The sequence below is a fragment of the Orbicella franksi genome, chromosome 2 (genome assembly GCF_964199315.1).
Source record: "Orbicella franksi chromosome 2, jaOrbFran1.1, whole genome shotgun sequence".
NCBI lineage: Eukaryota > Metazoa > Cnidaria > Anthozoa > Scleractinia > Merulinidae > Orbicella > Orbicella franksi.
This window is the reverse complement of record NC_138146.1, coordinates 20,495,124-20,510,123: the sequence shown is the minus strand read 5'-3', so window position 1 is coordinate 20,510,123 and position 15,000 is coordinate 20,495,124. Positions and strand designations below refer to the sequence as shown.

The 15,000-nt window shown below is 37.7% G+C and overlaps 2 protein-coding genes across 4 annotated transcripts in view; one reads left to right on the top strand and one right to left on the bottom strand.

Moving 5' to 3' along the window:
- The window catches only part of LOC145478569 (serine protease HTRA2, mitochondrial-like), an 8,447-nt gene extending 5,433 nt beyond the window's left edge, over nt 1-3,014 (top strand). Inside the window, exons 3-5 of one of the 2 annotated variants that reach the window (XM_081456640.1) lie at nt 133-165; nt 1,901-1,995; nt 2,467-3,014. In XM_081456640.1, the coding sequence (XP_081312766.1) occupies nt 133-165; nt 1,901-1,995; nt 2,467-2,632 (294 nt within the window). In that variant the 3' untranslated portion in view covers nt 2,633-3,014. Of the gene's footprint in view, nt 1-132; nt 166-1,681; nt 1,996-2,466 lie in introns of both variants that reach the window. The other variant, XM_081456639.1, reaches the window with a different exon arrangement.
- A 449-nt stretch (nt 3,015-3,463) lies between these two features.
- The window catches only part of LOC145478565 (FHF complex subunit HOOK interacting protein 2A-like), a 12,631-nt gene continuing 1,094 nt past the window's right edge, over nt 3,464-15,000 (bottom strand). The window contains exons 4-22 of one of the 2 annotated variants that reach the window (XM_081456629.1): nt 14,831-14,899; nt 14,584-14,688; nt 14,369-14,491; nt 12,132-12,179; nt 10,951-11,079; nt 10,621-10,731; nt 10,421-10,503; nt 10,223-10,337; nt 9,196-9,272; nt 8,812-8,891; nt 8,242-8,354; nt 7,520-7,821; nt 6,925-7,015; nt 6,758-6,821; nt 6,583-6,665; nt 5,489-5,629; nt 5,160-5,269; nt 4,810-4,864; nt 3,464-4,638 (exon numbers count right to left, since the gene is read on the bottom strand). In XM_081456629.1, coding sequence (XP_081312755.1) covers nt 4,585-4,638; nt 4,810-4,864; nt 5,160-5,269; nt 5,489-5,629; nt 6,583-6,665; nt 6,758-6,821; nt 6,925-7,015; nt 7,520-7,821; nt 8,242-8,354; nt 8,812-8,891; nt 9,196-9,272; nt 10,223-10,337; nt 10,421-10,503; nt 10,621-10,731; nt 10,951-11,079; nt 12,132-12,179; nt 14,369-14,491; nt 14,584-14,688; nt 14,831-14,899 — 1,953 coding nt within the window. In that variant the 3' untranslated portion in view covers nt 3,464-4,584. The remainder of the gene's footprint in view (nt 4,639-4,809; nt 4,865-5,159; nt 5,270-5,488; nt 5,630-6,582; nt 6,666-6,757; nt 6,822-6,924; nt 7,016-7,519; nt 7,822-8,241; nt 8,355-8,811; nt 8,892-9,195; nt 9,273-10,222; nt 10,338-10,420; nt 10,504-10,620; nt 10,732-10,950; nt 11,080-12,131; nt 12,180-14,368; nt 14,492-14,583; nt 14,689-14,830; nt 14,900-15,000) is intronic. The other variant, XM_081456630.1, reaches the window with a different exon arrangement.

The following is a 15,000-nucleotide window of genomic DNA, read 5'->3' as shown; positions in this document are numbered from 1 at the left end:
GAAAAAAGTTGCTGGTCTTTTAAACCCAGCTATAGTATAAAGGCTTCCCTTCCATTGTCTATAATAATTGAAATAGGTGGTGAAATGATGGCATTATTCCAAGATGAATATTTTTGTTATATCTTTTTGAAGGTGGGAAACTCTGGAGGACCTTTGGTTAATCTGGTGAGTCATTTGACTTGATGTTAAAGATACACATTTTAATCTGCTTCCCCTGTAATAGAGTACTTAATGAAAATACACAATGAGAATTCTTTTATTCTGCAATGATTGGTTGAGTGCTGATCGGTATGTACATACTTACATACATATGTTTATTTGATAAGTAGGTTTAAAATAAGCAACTGTACAGCTGATGTGGACCTACTACCAACTTCAGTAATGTACAGTAATAGCGGAGCTCCAGCGGCCCGTAGGTCCACCAATTTGCAAGCAGAGCCCCATAGCCATATAGGAAAAAAAGGAAACCCGTGAATTGATTTTCTCATGGTTATCATGGCTAGCGGTATCGCTTGTAGGGGCATACGCATGACAATAACAACTGCAGCGACGGAGTTGTGCAAGATGGCAGCCATACACCAGCAGCCTAATCAGTTGACAGAGACATGCAGCCTTGGTTTAGAGCATACTTCTTTGATATTGAAAATCCACGTTATGGTCAGCTGACACCTGTCAAAACAAGGTATTTGCTGACCAGTATCACGTGACCATGTTGCATGCAGGCTCAAGTTTAGGGCTCATCAAGATCACATGTTTTTTGAAGTTGACTGTTGACCAAGTGCTGGTTTTTGTTTGGATTGCAGGCTCGTGTCAGGTTAACTTGTCACAATCAGGGACAGGTTATTTGGAAGACGGTTAATGCTAACCCAGGATTAAAAGTTAACCAAATATAAATTTTTCTTGTTCAAAAATGTTTTTCACTTCTTTTGTTTTGTGTAGTTTGAGATTGTTCAAACTCAAAACAGAAGGCCAAACAATATAAATCGAAAACCATACCGCAAAGTTACAAAACTCAAGTCAAAATTCTCGCTTATGCTGGGTTAGCTGGCCGGGTTAGCTTAATCAGGCTTTGAAAAACCCAGCCCAGGAGCTCTGCTTTTAGGCTTGGCTAAATCTATATACAGTGTATTACCTTCAAACCTCAACTCTTCCCCTTAGGGTAGTCTTTTTGTGTTTCTTACAGTTTCTATCTACTGAAGTTGGCCCTACTGCTAGAGAACTTATGCTGTCTGGCACAGCACTTCAGACTACTGAATACCTGCCAGCCACCTCACCCCCACATTGTAACAACCTCAGTGTGGTGGTCTGGGCCCAGGGTGCAAAGAGAACCAATTTTGGGGCTTGCCTTTTGTACTTGCAAGCCATAACTATGATGTACTTGCCTAAAAATCATTCTCACCAGCCCTGAAAAGTTTCATCTCTTACAGTACTTCAGTAATATTATTTGAATTTCCCCAAAACCTTTTCGAAGAAACCTCAAAAACAGAATTCACTAGCCCACTACAAGATCTACCAGCAGAGGGCTATTGGACATGACCTCCTTTGCACGCTGGGACCAAGTAGAGATCCGAACAATATTTTCTGAAAGACCATGAATTGGGCAGCATCTGTAGTATTTCACTTTGGGAGATTGAAATAAAAAAAATACAAATACAAATATTTCAATTTTCCCTTTGATTAGGATGGCCATGTTATTGGCATCAATGCCATAACTGTGAGATTTGCTGCTGGAATTTCGTTCTCCATCCCAATTGATACTGCTAAAGACTTTCTGTCCCAAGCTATAGAGAGAGTAAAGAGTGGTAAATACGCAAGCAGCAGCAGTAAAACTTCAAGGAGAACACTAGGTCCAAACCAGCGCTGGTATATTGGAGTCAGTATGTTGACATTGACTCCACAGATTCTAGAAGAACTGTGGAGGAGGGACCAAAGTTTCAACAAAGTTGAATCTGGAGTGTTTGTCCCACAAGTGAATTATGGATCCCCAGCACATAAGTGAGTACTTGTGGAAGTATGATTTGTAAATGCTGTTAGTAATGGCTGGGATTTAACATGTGAAAGAAAAGTAAGCAAGAGATTATTTCAAAAACACCACCACACCAAAATTTACAAACAAGTTTCACATGGACAACATCCATTGCCCAGTTGCAAAGTAAATCAGGTGCATCAAATGTTATAGAAGTGTATCATTGAGTCTGAGGAAACAGGAAACAGTTTTGTGCATTTTTTTGGATGATTTGTATCCAGTGGGGGCTATTTCAACAACAATCATCCAAAAACACACTGGAAATGTCTAGTGTTTATTGTTTGTTTGTTTGTCCTCACTATAAAAGTGTTAATTGTCTTTTTGATAATTTACCACAATTAAGAGTTTTGCCCAGTAGCCCATAACATGACAATAATATATTAAATAAAGTAACCTTATGTTATAAATTTAATCTCAAGATGATGGTTGATATCTTTTAGGGCTGGTTTGCAACCTGGTGACATCATAACCAAAATGAATGGCAAGAACATAGTATCAAACAAAGAAGTGTACCGGCACGTACACAAAGGAGAAACTCTTAATGTAGAGGTTAAGAGAGGTGACCAGTATCTCAAATTCACCATCCAACCTGAAGTTGTGGGATAACGGTGTCATAACCAAAATAGTGATTATTATGCTCTTGTGCACTGCAAGGGTGAGACAGGCTTGATCAAAACAAGTGTAGCACATGCAAAACACACTTTCCTCCCTCTTAAAAAATACACTCATGTACTTGTTTGAGGGCGAGACAACGACATTTCAGATTAGAACAGAGTGTGCATGTACTTGGGGATTACAAGTAGAATTTAAATTCTACCATTTGAACTTATTTCTTGTAATAAACACTAACCCCTGCACCACCCCCTCCCTCCTCTAAGATGGTAATCCAACAAGTACATTGTATGTTTTTAGCAGCACTTTGTTATGTTTTATTGTATATTAAATATATTCTTGAAAGGAAACAAGCATTAAACTGATTTAACTTTAAGGTTATGGACATAAACTATCCCTGATATCTACTATATGTGCACTGGTTTCTGAATCAAAAAAATCTGCCTTCAAAGATTAGTGAAAACAAATACAGTCCCTGGCGGTTTGTTGGCACTGTTTTAAATTGTTCAAATTTGCCGCTTTCGTTGTGTCACACATTATGACAAGGCTGGGAGTATTGTAAGACAAGTTAACTGGTTATGATAATGACATGTATATTGTCCTTGTCCAAGTCATGGTTTGTGATTTGTGTCATAAGTCTACCTCTCTACTCCCCTTGCCACTTACCACCCATCAAATTATACCAGTCAGAGGAATTACATGACCACCCACAAAATATCTTATGTAGCTACAGTTTCTCCACTCTTTCTACCAGTGCTTCTTGTCGCTTTTGACTTATTTAATATTTCTAACAAGAAATGAGACAAGATCTAGAGACTTGCTTAGTTCCCAGTGAATATTTTTATTACAAATATCTCTTACTGATACATCTCCTTAATATAGCATGACTTTGTTTCTTTTCAACACGATAATAGATTTAACTAGTAATCTCTTTGATACAAATGAAGCAATCCATCCTTTGTGATGGCAAACAAATGTAATAAAAATATGCCTAAAATTCACCCATTTGCCAACAAGAACGCATCCTCTAAGACCAATATTATTGTGTGCCAGCTGATGCACTGGTTTGTTCTGATTCAATGACTTGACTACTGAATGTGACTTCTACCAGAAACCCATAAAATTTCTTCCTGGCAAGATTCCTTCAGATGGAACTGTGATGACAACAGTGTGTAAAAGAAGTTGATGTTCAGAAGCAAGATTTCACATAATAAGGATGTTAATTTTTTCCAGACTTTGTATAAACCTTGCGACTACTACTCTACTAGTTCCCAATTAAACCAACCAAATCTAATTCAGTCCCAAAAAATTTCCTGGTAATAATGTCCTGGCAATAATAAGCATTGCCAGTACAGTAATTGCAACCATTTCAGAAATAATTATATTATGTATTTTCTTTTTGAATATCCCTAGGAGAGTTAAATTATAGTTTATCATAGTTAATTAAGTGAACACACAGTTTGTATCAAAATCAAAATTTGCTGTCATTTTTTCTTTCCATACTAAGAGTAAAATAAATAACAGGGAATGGTTTGTGACCCATTAGCCAATAACAAGTCAATGTAGGTAAAATAATTTCATGGGATCTTGGTGCAATGAAGGGGCTGCAGAAGGTTGAAAAAAGTGTGTGTACATTCATACACCCAATGAATGGTGAACAAATCAAGATTAAACAGGAGAATACCATTCAAAAACAAATGCTTATGGTCTGCAAACAGTTGCAAGATTATTCCTTGCATTTTGCATCCTACACCAAACATAAAGCTGCTTGAATTGACTCCCGGATATGCTAACATTTGCAACTTCTGCTAATGATTGCAACTAGCAGTTCACTAAAAGCCCCAAGTCTCTCTTGGTCTGTAGGCTTTTACACTTCCTTGTGTTTAACAGAAGCTCAATTGGTTAGATGTTGATAGCCATTGTTGTACTCTGTTCTTGAAGTCTTGTTACCGGCCCTGCACTCTCTCTGTTGCTTTAACAAATGCAATGGCCGCTAATTCCTGTGGCAAAAAGTAGCAGACACTTATTAAGGTACAGAAAAAAAATGAAATGAACTCAGTAAAATGAAATGAACAGAAACTACCGATAGGTTATTTTGTTTACAACTATCATACAGAGAAGTTGAAGTAAAGATCCACTAGCTTCTGCTGGTAATTCAATATCCTTCTCACCTTGCAAAATTCCTCCAGTACTATTGCAGCTTCGAGAAGATTGCTTTCACTAAGACTAGAGAAAAGATAAAATATTTGTTAAATTTAATACTGCTGTGATTGTGTTATGCATTCATGTATAGAGTTTAGTTTAGGTCATTATGTTCCTGGTGGAACAAAGGGCGGTATTCATGTGTAGAATAGGTTATAATTTAATGATCTACTACTTTTTCTGGCCTAGCAGTTTTGTCATTTGCAACTTTGTTGCAAAAAGATCTTCCTTACTCTTGGTTCAAGGGTGACATTTAAGGGTATGGGTATTTAATCAAGTGAAGTCAATCTCCAAGTAGACGAGCTTAAAGAAATTATACCTCTTGTGTTCAGGTGATGTGGCAACGCCCATCAATTGCCTTCTAACCGACACAACATTCCTCTGAAAGTTTGGCAATCTTTGTATTCTACCTCTTAGATCTTGAACAACCTGCAAATGTCAAAACAAACCATGAAAAAAAAACTTAAGAGCAAGGTCCCAATTAAGTTTTCCTCCTTATTGAGCCATCTGTTGGGGACTGCAATACAGACAAAGCCACGTGAAGTGAGGAGGATCGACCAATGTACATACACATCAAGTGGTATTCCAGAAAGTTAATTCAAAGTAGGAAGCAAAATCCTTTGCTTTGTAATTTTATTTGATACTCACGTTTTGAAGAGTGGAGTGAAGAGAGCGACAGTCAGGTGCTAGAGGCAAGGAAGCACTAAGAAGAAACTCTTGCAGCTGAGGATGGTTGAACTGAGTTAACAGTGCTATCACACTTGTCACCTGAAGGTTCACATCATATGGCTATAAATGACAAAAGCTACGAGTTAACTTCTTTGGTCAAAGAAACCAAACATCTAAATATTTTCTTTAATAGCTAATGAGGTTACTCATTAGCTATTAAAAAAAAAATATTTAACAATTATTCACTGATGTGGAGGTAAATATCCATCACTTTCTCCAACACTGAGGTGAATAATTGTTTTAGTATATACCACACAAGCTGAATAATTAGCGGACCAAAATGTTATCTTATGTGTGACAAGCCGTCGGAAATTTTAAAACCTCTCACGCCGGCTGCTTGGAGGTGAATAGTACTTGCTAAACACCTCCAAGTTAACCAATCAGAGTGCGCAAAAAGCACTATTCACTTGTGTGGTATATACTAAAATGAAGTTACTGTGGAGGCATGGTGGCCTCGTGGTTACTGCATTCATCTCTGGGTCAAGTGGCCTGGGTTTGAACCATGGCTGGGGACATTGAGCTGTGCTCTTGAGCAAGACACTTAACCTTCAAAGTGCCTCTCTCCACCCAGGTGTATAAATAGGTAACGGCAAATTTAATGCTGCAGGGTAACCCTGTGATGGACTAGCATCCCATCCAAGGGTGGGGGGTAGAAATACTCCTAGTCACTTCATGCTATAGAAATCTGGAAAATTTGGCCCGCATGAGATTACTAGTGTTCTGGATTGTGTCTTCAGAAATGCCTCATTGTGAATCATCAGAGTTGCACATTGTGAGGCAGTAGGCTATTATTTTGCTGACTCTTGTTCATTTCAAACTTTAAGGCCAAATTGCCTGATACATGGTTAAATTTTAATAATTATTCTGGATTTAGATAGCAATCTTTGTATTAAAATCAGCCACTAAAAATGTGGGGATCTGCAAACCATTGTGCAATTTCTCAACCTCAATGTGCTGGACTGTTGGGATACTGGTGCTAGCCTCATTCAATAACTATTTTTTTAACATCATACCTGATCTAGGAGTCTCTGTAGTTTTGTAAACAGCATGCTCAAGAATGTCCCTTCATAAAAATTTTCTCTGCTGTCTTCTACATCTTAAAAATAAAACAACAGTGGATATGTCAATAGCAAACGTCTGGAAAAAACATATTTGTACAGGAGCTGGATACGTAAATTATTGTCTTACCATGCAGAGGGATTGGAGTTGAAGGCCAGTTGAAAGTAACAGTCTGTAAAGCACGCTGACTGCACTGCAAATACAAAGGTTGACCAGATAAGTTACAGATTTATTGTGATGGGTTGTTAACAAAACTAATTTAACTGAGGTAAAATTAATAGTACAGCGAAGTGTACCTCTCTATGGGCATCTCTTAAGTAAGTGTCATAACCAGTGTCTCCTGTTAAGGCTGACGTCTTTATCTCATCAGGTACTAAAGAAATAAAACTGTAAAAGATACCTTTTAAAATACACCGGAGTCTGAACAAATGTTTACTGTTTCCTGTTATTTGAACATGTTTTTTTTTTACCAAATAATGAGTCACAAATTAGCAGCAAGTGGTTCTCTTTTCTGGGGGGAGGGGGGGGGGGGCTTCTTCTGTCTCCACTGTACTTCATCTTCATAGGTGTAATAAATAGGACTCTTGACTTGTTACATGTACTCTGGAGACCTTGTGAATCTGTCCATCAGTCTACAAGACTTCATATCTTTCATCTCTAAAAGCATTTCTCATCCAAAAACAGGCCTGCAATACATACAAAGGGCTAGAGCCATATAGTTCCCTACATTGCATGTCTTAATGATGTCAATTGTTAAATAAGCTGACCAGTGGCTTTCAAATGGTACATTGTACACAGGTAGAGAATCTTTATTTGCCTATTTGGGAAAACTGTTGTTTGACTTAGGAGGTAAATGGTTCAAAGATGCTGACTTATTGGCTAGGTTTGTACCTATTTACAACTTGTTCCACTTCTTCTCTGTCAATGTCATTGCCAATCTGTGCTGGTCCCAGCCCATCTGGAGTAAGTGGAGGAGAGGAAGGTGATGTTGGTGAAGGTGGGACTTTAGTAACAAGTGACGCTGGTGTCAAACTCTCTGTCACAGGTCCATTACTTGACGTATCTCCATTAGTCACTGTAGGTGTGGCAAAGTACTTTCTACTCTTAAGGTTCCGGAGAACAAGATTATTCAAAATTAAGTCACAAGGTTTGTTGAGTAATGTCTCGAACAGCTTCAGTGTCTCTATACTGACCTGAGAAGAAAATACAGCAAAGTGTCGGCAATTTTCACTGGTTCCTCTTAAAAACAATATCCTAATCTGGAGCCTGACATACTGTACCAACTATTACGCTCTTGAATCTCCTTTACTTCTTCTCTGTACTTTTATTGGTCAGAATATTTAATTATCTTAAAGAATGCAGTAAATGGCCTTGCTCACCATGTGCATAAGTCTCTAGTAGATCGGTGGTTAGAGCTTCCAATTGGTAGGTCATGGGTTTGACTACCCCTGGGGACTCGAACTGTTTACTTCCTATTTTCTTTCAGATCCTTTGGCATCATGTTTTAATGTTTTAGGTACCACACTTCATGAAAGCCTGCTCGTCTGTTTTACATTGAAGAAGAGAAGCTAAACTAAAAGATGCAATTATTTTTACAAAGTTTGTTCTCTCACCTCATCGGATAAGTGATCACATCTCTCAATAAGTGTTTGCCGTAATTTATGTTCTCTTTCATGAGATGTAATTTCTGGCAATGTCCCTTCACCAAGGAGAAATATACACATTTCTGTGAAATAGATCAAATAGAATTCTCCTTAACTAACTTTAGTTTCTCAATAACTATATGATGCTCTGACGTACCTGAATGGCCAGGGTTTTATTGTTTCTTGAAACTGACAAGCTAGCCTAGGCAGTTTGAAAGTGACGGAGGGAACTGTCCCTGCTTTGCACCAGCACTGCAATAACCAGTTCTCTTATGGTATTTAAGAACAAAGAAAGCACAGACTTTTTTTACAATTATAAAATAGGCAAATAGTGCAAGAAATCACTGATACTAAATACAGTTGTATGGCAGACAACCTTCATCTGTCCTGCAACCAACAAGACCAACTCTGTTAGTTCAATCATTTGACCCAAATAGTGATACATGTAAGAATGTAAGCACCCTCAGTTTGACTTTATCTCAATAGTTACAATACATAATTACATTGCCATCACTGAAATCTAGATGTATTTGCATGTACCTTGAAGGAGGTGTGGTGAGGTGACAGCTTTCACACATCTTCTTAACACTGCAGTTGTGGTAATAATTCCAAGTTCTGATCTAATGGTGGACACAGGACAATGCAAATAATATTATAAACCTAAGAAACACCTATATTGACACATCTCTTGACATTTTGAATTTTTTGCTAACAAAACGCATCTTGGAAAAGTTCTAACAGTTATGGTAAAACTGAAATAGTACCAAGGAAACACAAGACTTTAAACTTAACTTGAATTTTGATCATAGTCCTAGATCCAAGTAATCAACATTGAGAAACTCCTAAACAAAATCATGTTCTTCAGAGTGGATAGTAATCTTAGCAAAGTAATATAAGCACCACATTGATAAAAAAAGAACTCACTGCTGAATCAGACCAGGTTCAATGACTGTCTGGAGAAATCTTTCCCTCACTCCTACTGCTAGAGCTTTGGCTACCAACTATGCAAGAGAAGTCAATACACTGTATAAGTTTATTACCATTACTATTGACAACTTGTTATTGGCAGGTGAGGTAAAGGCAACCTCTGTGTTTGAGCCTAGTGAACAACAGGCTGGTATTAACAGGAGTTTCATGAAGGGCAAGGCACCAGGCAGATTGACTGGTTGTGAGGACAATTTTGCCCACCTGGTTTAACCATCTCAACGAAAGTTTTTCTTATAAAGAAGTTCAGTTCAGAAAGTTCTGTTCCCCAGTGAAAACCACTTGCCTTCCCGCTGAAAATGTTAATGAAACCCCTGTGTTTATCTCCAATTTCAATAGCATGGGATGGGACATTAAATTTGCTGGTACCTATTTATACACCTATGTAGAGAGTGACAACTTAGGTGAGAGTACAGAGTCTTGTGCCAAAACAAAGTTAGGATGTCAAGAGCCAGGGCTCAAACCAACACCACTGCATAGTAAGGCCAACATGCCTCCCCACAGGGAAGAAGGGTTTCTTCCTCTATTAACATGAATTTATAGTGATCACTGTCTATTCAGCTAAGATGCACATGTTGGCATGTTGGCCTTACTGTGCAGTGGTGTTGGTTTGAGCCCTGGCTCTTGACATCCTAACTTTGTTTTGGCACAAGAGTCTGTACTCTCACCTAAGTTGTCACTCTCTACATAGGTGTATAAATAGGTGGAGGCAGCATGGCCAAGTGGAGGTCCAGAGGTCGTGGGTTCAAGTCCCGCTCTGACCACTTAGCTGGAGTTGTTTCTCAGTAGACCCTAGTTCAACTCCTTGGTCATGCTTGTAAATAGCCAACTGGTCTGCCTCCCACCAGCTGGGATTTTTAACCATGTTATGTTCATTTGCATTATTTGTTTCATTTGATTTCATTGGCCCTGAAAAACCCCATTGGGGGAGTGGTCAATTAAGATATTTAATTTAATTTAATTTAACCTTGTGTGCTTCTTTTGAGAGCTGGTCAACATAATCCAACCAGGAGAGAAAAGAAATCAATTGCCTTTTTCCAGGAAATGATAACACATCTTCATCATCACTCTGATGGTCAAGCCTGCAAGTGAAATATAGACACTTACCTTAGAAACAACCTAAAGCAACTTTTCAAATCAAGTATGAACAGTGTTGTTGACCTACCCCCACTTGGCGGCAACAGCAGATATATCCAGTGGCTCCATATTCTTTGGCAAGGCGTCAAATAACACTTTAAGCCTGTCTGCCTGAAGAGTTAAAAAAAGTGGACAATTAAAATATAGTATATACCTCTTATCAAAGAACAAGCTTTAAGCTTTTATCGTTTGAAATCGATTATGTTCATCAATTAAAAATGTACTAACCATGACTTCACAGAATGGTGTGTACAGGATAATAACAGTGGCCGCATGTTCCTCAGGAAGAGATGCACAAAGCATAAGTCCCTCACAAGCCTTCACTGCTATTCTGCTGTCCTGAAAGTAAACAAACATCACATAAATTTAGCTTAATTTTTAATTTAATACTAATAATCATAAGAACTTCCACATGTAACAACCCAGAGTAAAGTAGGATTTTATTGAATTCAAGTACCAGGCAGGAAATAAATCAATAGATGTGGAACAATTCTTCATAAAATAACTCCATCCATAAAGTCTATATGTATACTAAGCTATGTTTTAAAACATAATTACCTCACTCTTTGACAGGTTGAGGAGAGAAGTAACTAGTGTATAATCAGGCTTGTCACGTCCTTGGGTTTTAACAGGACCAGGGAGGGGACCTAAGTCTTCTGGTGACGAAGTTGGAGTTGTAGCCAATGCCTAGAAAAAAAAGATTCAATTATTTAATGTAACTATTAAATATTTTTTGAGATCTGATTATGGTCAAGCCAAGACTTTCCTTGTAAAATCATAATTATTGAAATTGTTTAAGTCTTCATGCATTGACCTAACACTGATGGGTATATGTTTTGATAGATTTTCCTAAAACTCTGGATAGTTAATATGCACATGGATCCAATGTAGCTTGCTTGAAATAGAAAACCAATCACCAAATTTGTTTGCATTTTTGGATCAGTCAGAGATCCAGCGAGATTGGGATTATTCAGTTTATTTAGCACTTTGGGCTTAGGCCAAGGGAATGGATGAGAGGAAACAAGAAAGCAGTTGCTCAATCACGTCCCCTCCTTTACCCCACTCCCTTTGCCTGTACATTTTGAGGCAGCATTTTGTATTATAACTTATTGTCCTTCTCAGACATGTGGATCAAAAACAATATTTCTATCTGTGTTTCTTCAAGGGACATTTTTGTTTTCTCAATATATGTGTGTAAATGTGTTACAATTTTACCACATCATAAACTTAAGGAACAATGCATGAATTTAAAAGTAAATGTATTGGATTTCTGCATGGCTTATGACGGGATCAAAAAGGCATCATTACACAAAGTTCTCTGTATAAGAGGGTAACAATACATTAGGGAATGACTTTTACTGTAACATTAGCTAATATACATTGATTTCTTATTAATCCATTTAATAACAGATGTTATAACAATGTGTCAGACATTTTACCAGCTGTTAGCTGAAGTTTATTTCATATATTATCTAGTAACTATGGGATATAAACTTTTTATGATGCATGTAAAGCTTAGATTGTAATTCTGCTTTTTAATATTACTTATTTACCAAGTGGTTAGTGTTTATAATTGAGGTTTACATGATCAGTTAGCATAAAGTTAATTACATCAAAATGTAGATAGTTAACAAAGACAACAATATATAAAGTGAGCAAACAATGAGTAAATGGCAGGCCTAAGCTGCAATGATGGCCAAAGGGCTTTGAGAGAAGAATAAAGAGAGAGACTTTCCTACCAGCTCACCAGCCTGAGAAGGCAAGAGAGGCGTAGAAGCAGAATTTGTCTAACAACAGGAAAAGACAGAAATGTTGACAAAACAAGACTACAATCAATGACTGTGATTAAAATTCTAACACCCCTGTAAAATACCAACCACACAGAGAGTCACTTTAAATGTGAAAAGATGACGAACAAGAAGGCTGCTCACTACTTATAATGTATAGGAATTGACAAATTCTGTTTATTGATTTCTTACAACAAATGTTATCAACTTTTACTCAGAAGTATTTAAATGGTGTGAGATTAGCATTATTAATTTTGTGACTAGTAGATCTGTTTATAGCAGACTAGTAAACCTGTTTATTTGAGGAATTTTGACAACAATGCTGAAGTAACACACATTTGTTAGTGCTCTGATATTGGTTGATAAATTTCCAGAAAATATCCATACCCCACCACAGGCGGCATGAACATTTTCACCCCCCCTTGCCTTCAGAAATTCCAAAATGCTCTACCCCCAACGCCCTCCAATTCCAAACTCGTTAACCCCCACCCCCCCCCCCTCCCCCACACCCCACACACACACACACCCCTTTCTGGATTTCCATTTTTTTTCTTCAACCATCTGGAATCCTAGTTTGACTTCATAGGACTTCCAACGAAAGAGATTTCAGCTTTTACATCTTCCCAGAAGTTTACCAACTGTCTACAGGCTTGAAATTGCAACCAATATGACCATATGTATTTGTGACTAAATGTTCAGCAACTAAAACTTCCTCCTCTTCAGCCACAATTTTGCGACTAGTTTTCAACTTAACTAGTGAAGAAATAAAAATTTCCATTGTTTGTGTGTTAATTATTACTAACAGTGAAACCTGTATTAAGCGGACACCCTTGGGACATTCATTAGTGTCCATTCAATACTGGGTATCCACTCTAAACAGGTTCTAATGTATTGTGCAATAATAGCTAATTATTAACCCTTTTGTAACAGTGTAACACGGTGTAACACAGTGTAACACAGTGTGAGATCAAAGACTGCTCATAGCACAGTGTCCAGTCAGTCAATGCATCAATCTGGAATAATCTACTCGGCTTAAAAACGACATCGCTGAACAATGATAAAGGGAGTCTGAGCTGAGCTTTTAGAAGTAAAAAGCCCTTGAAGTGTCTGCTTATTGCAGGTTTTGAGTAACAAAATGGCTTAATATTTGTGTCTGTGTTTGCTTAAAAAGGTGTCCACTGAATCCAGGTTTATTTTACAGTAAATGTGGGAAGAAAATTTAGGGACTCAAGCTGGTGTCCACTTAATAGAAGGTGTCCACTTATTATGGGGTCTGCTTAATACAGGTTTCACTGTATATAAATTAGAACATGCGTGGGCAAATCCTGTCTAATTTTCCATGCCATTAAAGTGCTTCCTTTATGAATATATATTGCTGGCGCAGAGTAAACAAACATGGCAGGTCAGCATTCGTCGCAAATGATTGTCTGACTGAAATTAACCAATGGGGCCCAATGTACAACCCAGATTTTTTCCCTTTTCTTCTGCAAATGAATGTGAACACATGCGTGATCAATCAATACTTGTCTTGTATTTTGCGTCCCACGGTAGTCAGCAGTGTCATCAGTGCATTTGTGTTTTCACACTTTTGTCTGTCCTCTCTAGACCCCCCCCCCCCCCCCACCCACCCCCCATGTCCTTGGAATTCCAATCATAAGTAACTTCATGCCTTTGGATTTCCAGTTCAAAGAACCCCTCTTGCCTATGGAATTCCAAAAAGCAACCATGGTATAGGTATGGATATTTTCTGGAAATATCATTCATTCTTTAACAATATTTTGATGATAAATAATTTATTATAATACTCATTTATTAATAAATAAACAAAATTATCCTGGCACCATAAAAACTCAAACAGTTACCTACTCTGTCTTAAGTTGAAGTCAAAGTATATGGAAAAAGCTCGTATAGGGCAGATTTTACCCCATGCAGCAGGTTTGCGACAAGTGTACAACACAAACTTGCTCTTAGAGCTACAGGATTTCATTTGCACAAAAGCATTGTGTAGTACACTTGTTACAACATAAGCTTGATGCATTAAGCAAAAGTGTACGTGTACTGATGTACTGTCTGTTCACCTAAGTTAGTAAAGTACATCTGACACCTCACCTTTCCCTCTTTTTACTGAGTTAAACCATGTATTGACAGGGAAGGGAAAGGCATGATTTCAACACCAACTTATGTCTCACCTCAAGAAAGAAATTAACTAAGTAGGGATCTTGTCGTAACTTTGCACACACAACACAAAGGAATTGGATTTCTTCATTCTCAGATGGAGCAGCTTTCACCTCACCACAGAGTCTAATTAATCTCTGAAAAGATATTGCAGCTATTAGTACTCAAAGATGGAATTTCATAGTGGTCAAGCCTACAAGCAAACTGTTTCGAATCCAACTGAACTTACATGAACTGGTCGGTAAACACTAATGTGCGGTAGCAGGGGTTGTTTCATCTTTGCCAGCAGATTAGCAAAAAACAGCAATACTTGCTGTTTCATTCCAGGAGGGCACTGAAACAAGAATGTTCACAATAATTTGATTGCTGTTTCAAAACAATTCTTTGTTTACCTTACTGAAAATGTCCAGTTAAAATGACAAAAACATATATCTTGAACATCTTACTGGAAGAGAACTTATTGGCAAAATACCTACATCTGCTCGACCCAGTGTGTGAAGAGTGTCCAAAATTTTATGCTGTAACAAGTATTCAAGACAGGGTCCCTTTAAGAAAAGAGACAACAATCTTATTAAAATCAACAGATTCCACCAAACAAGGGACTAATTAATGTGCAGGTTTTCAGGAAGTCAAAAACCTTCATTTA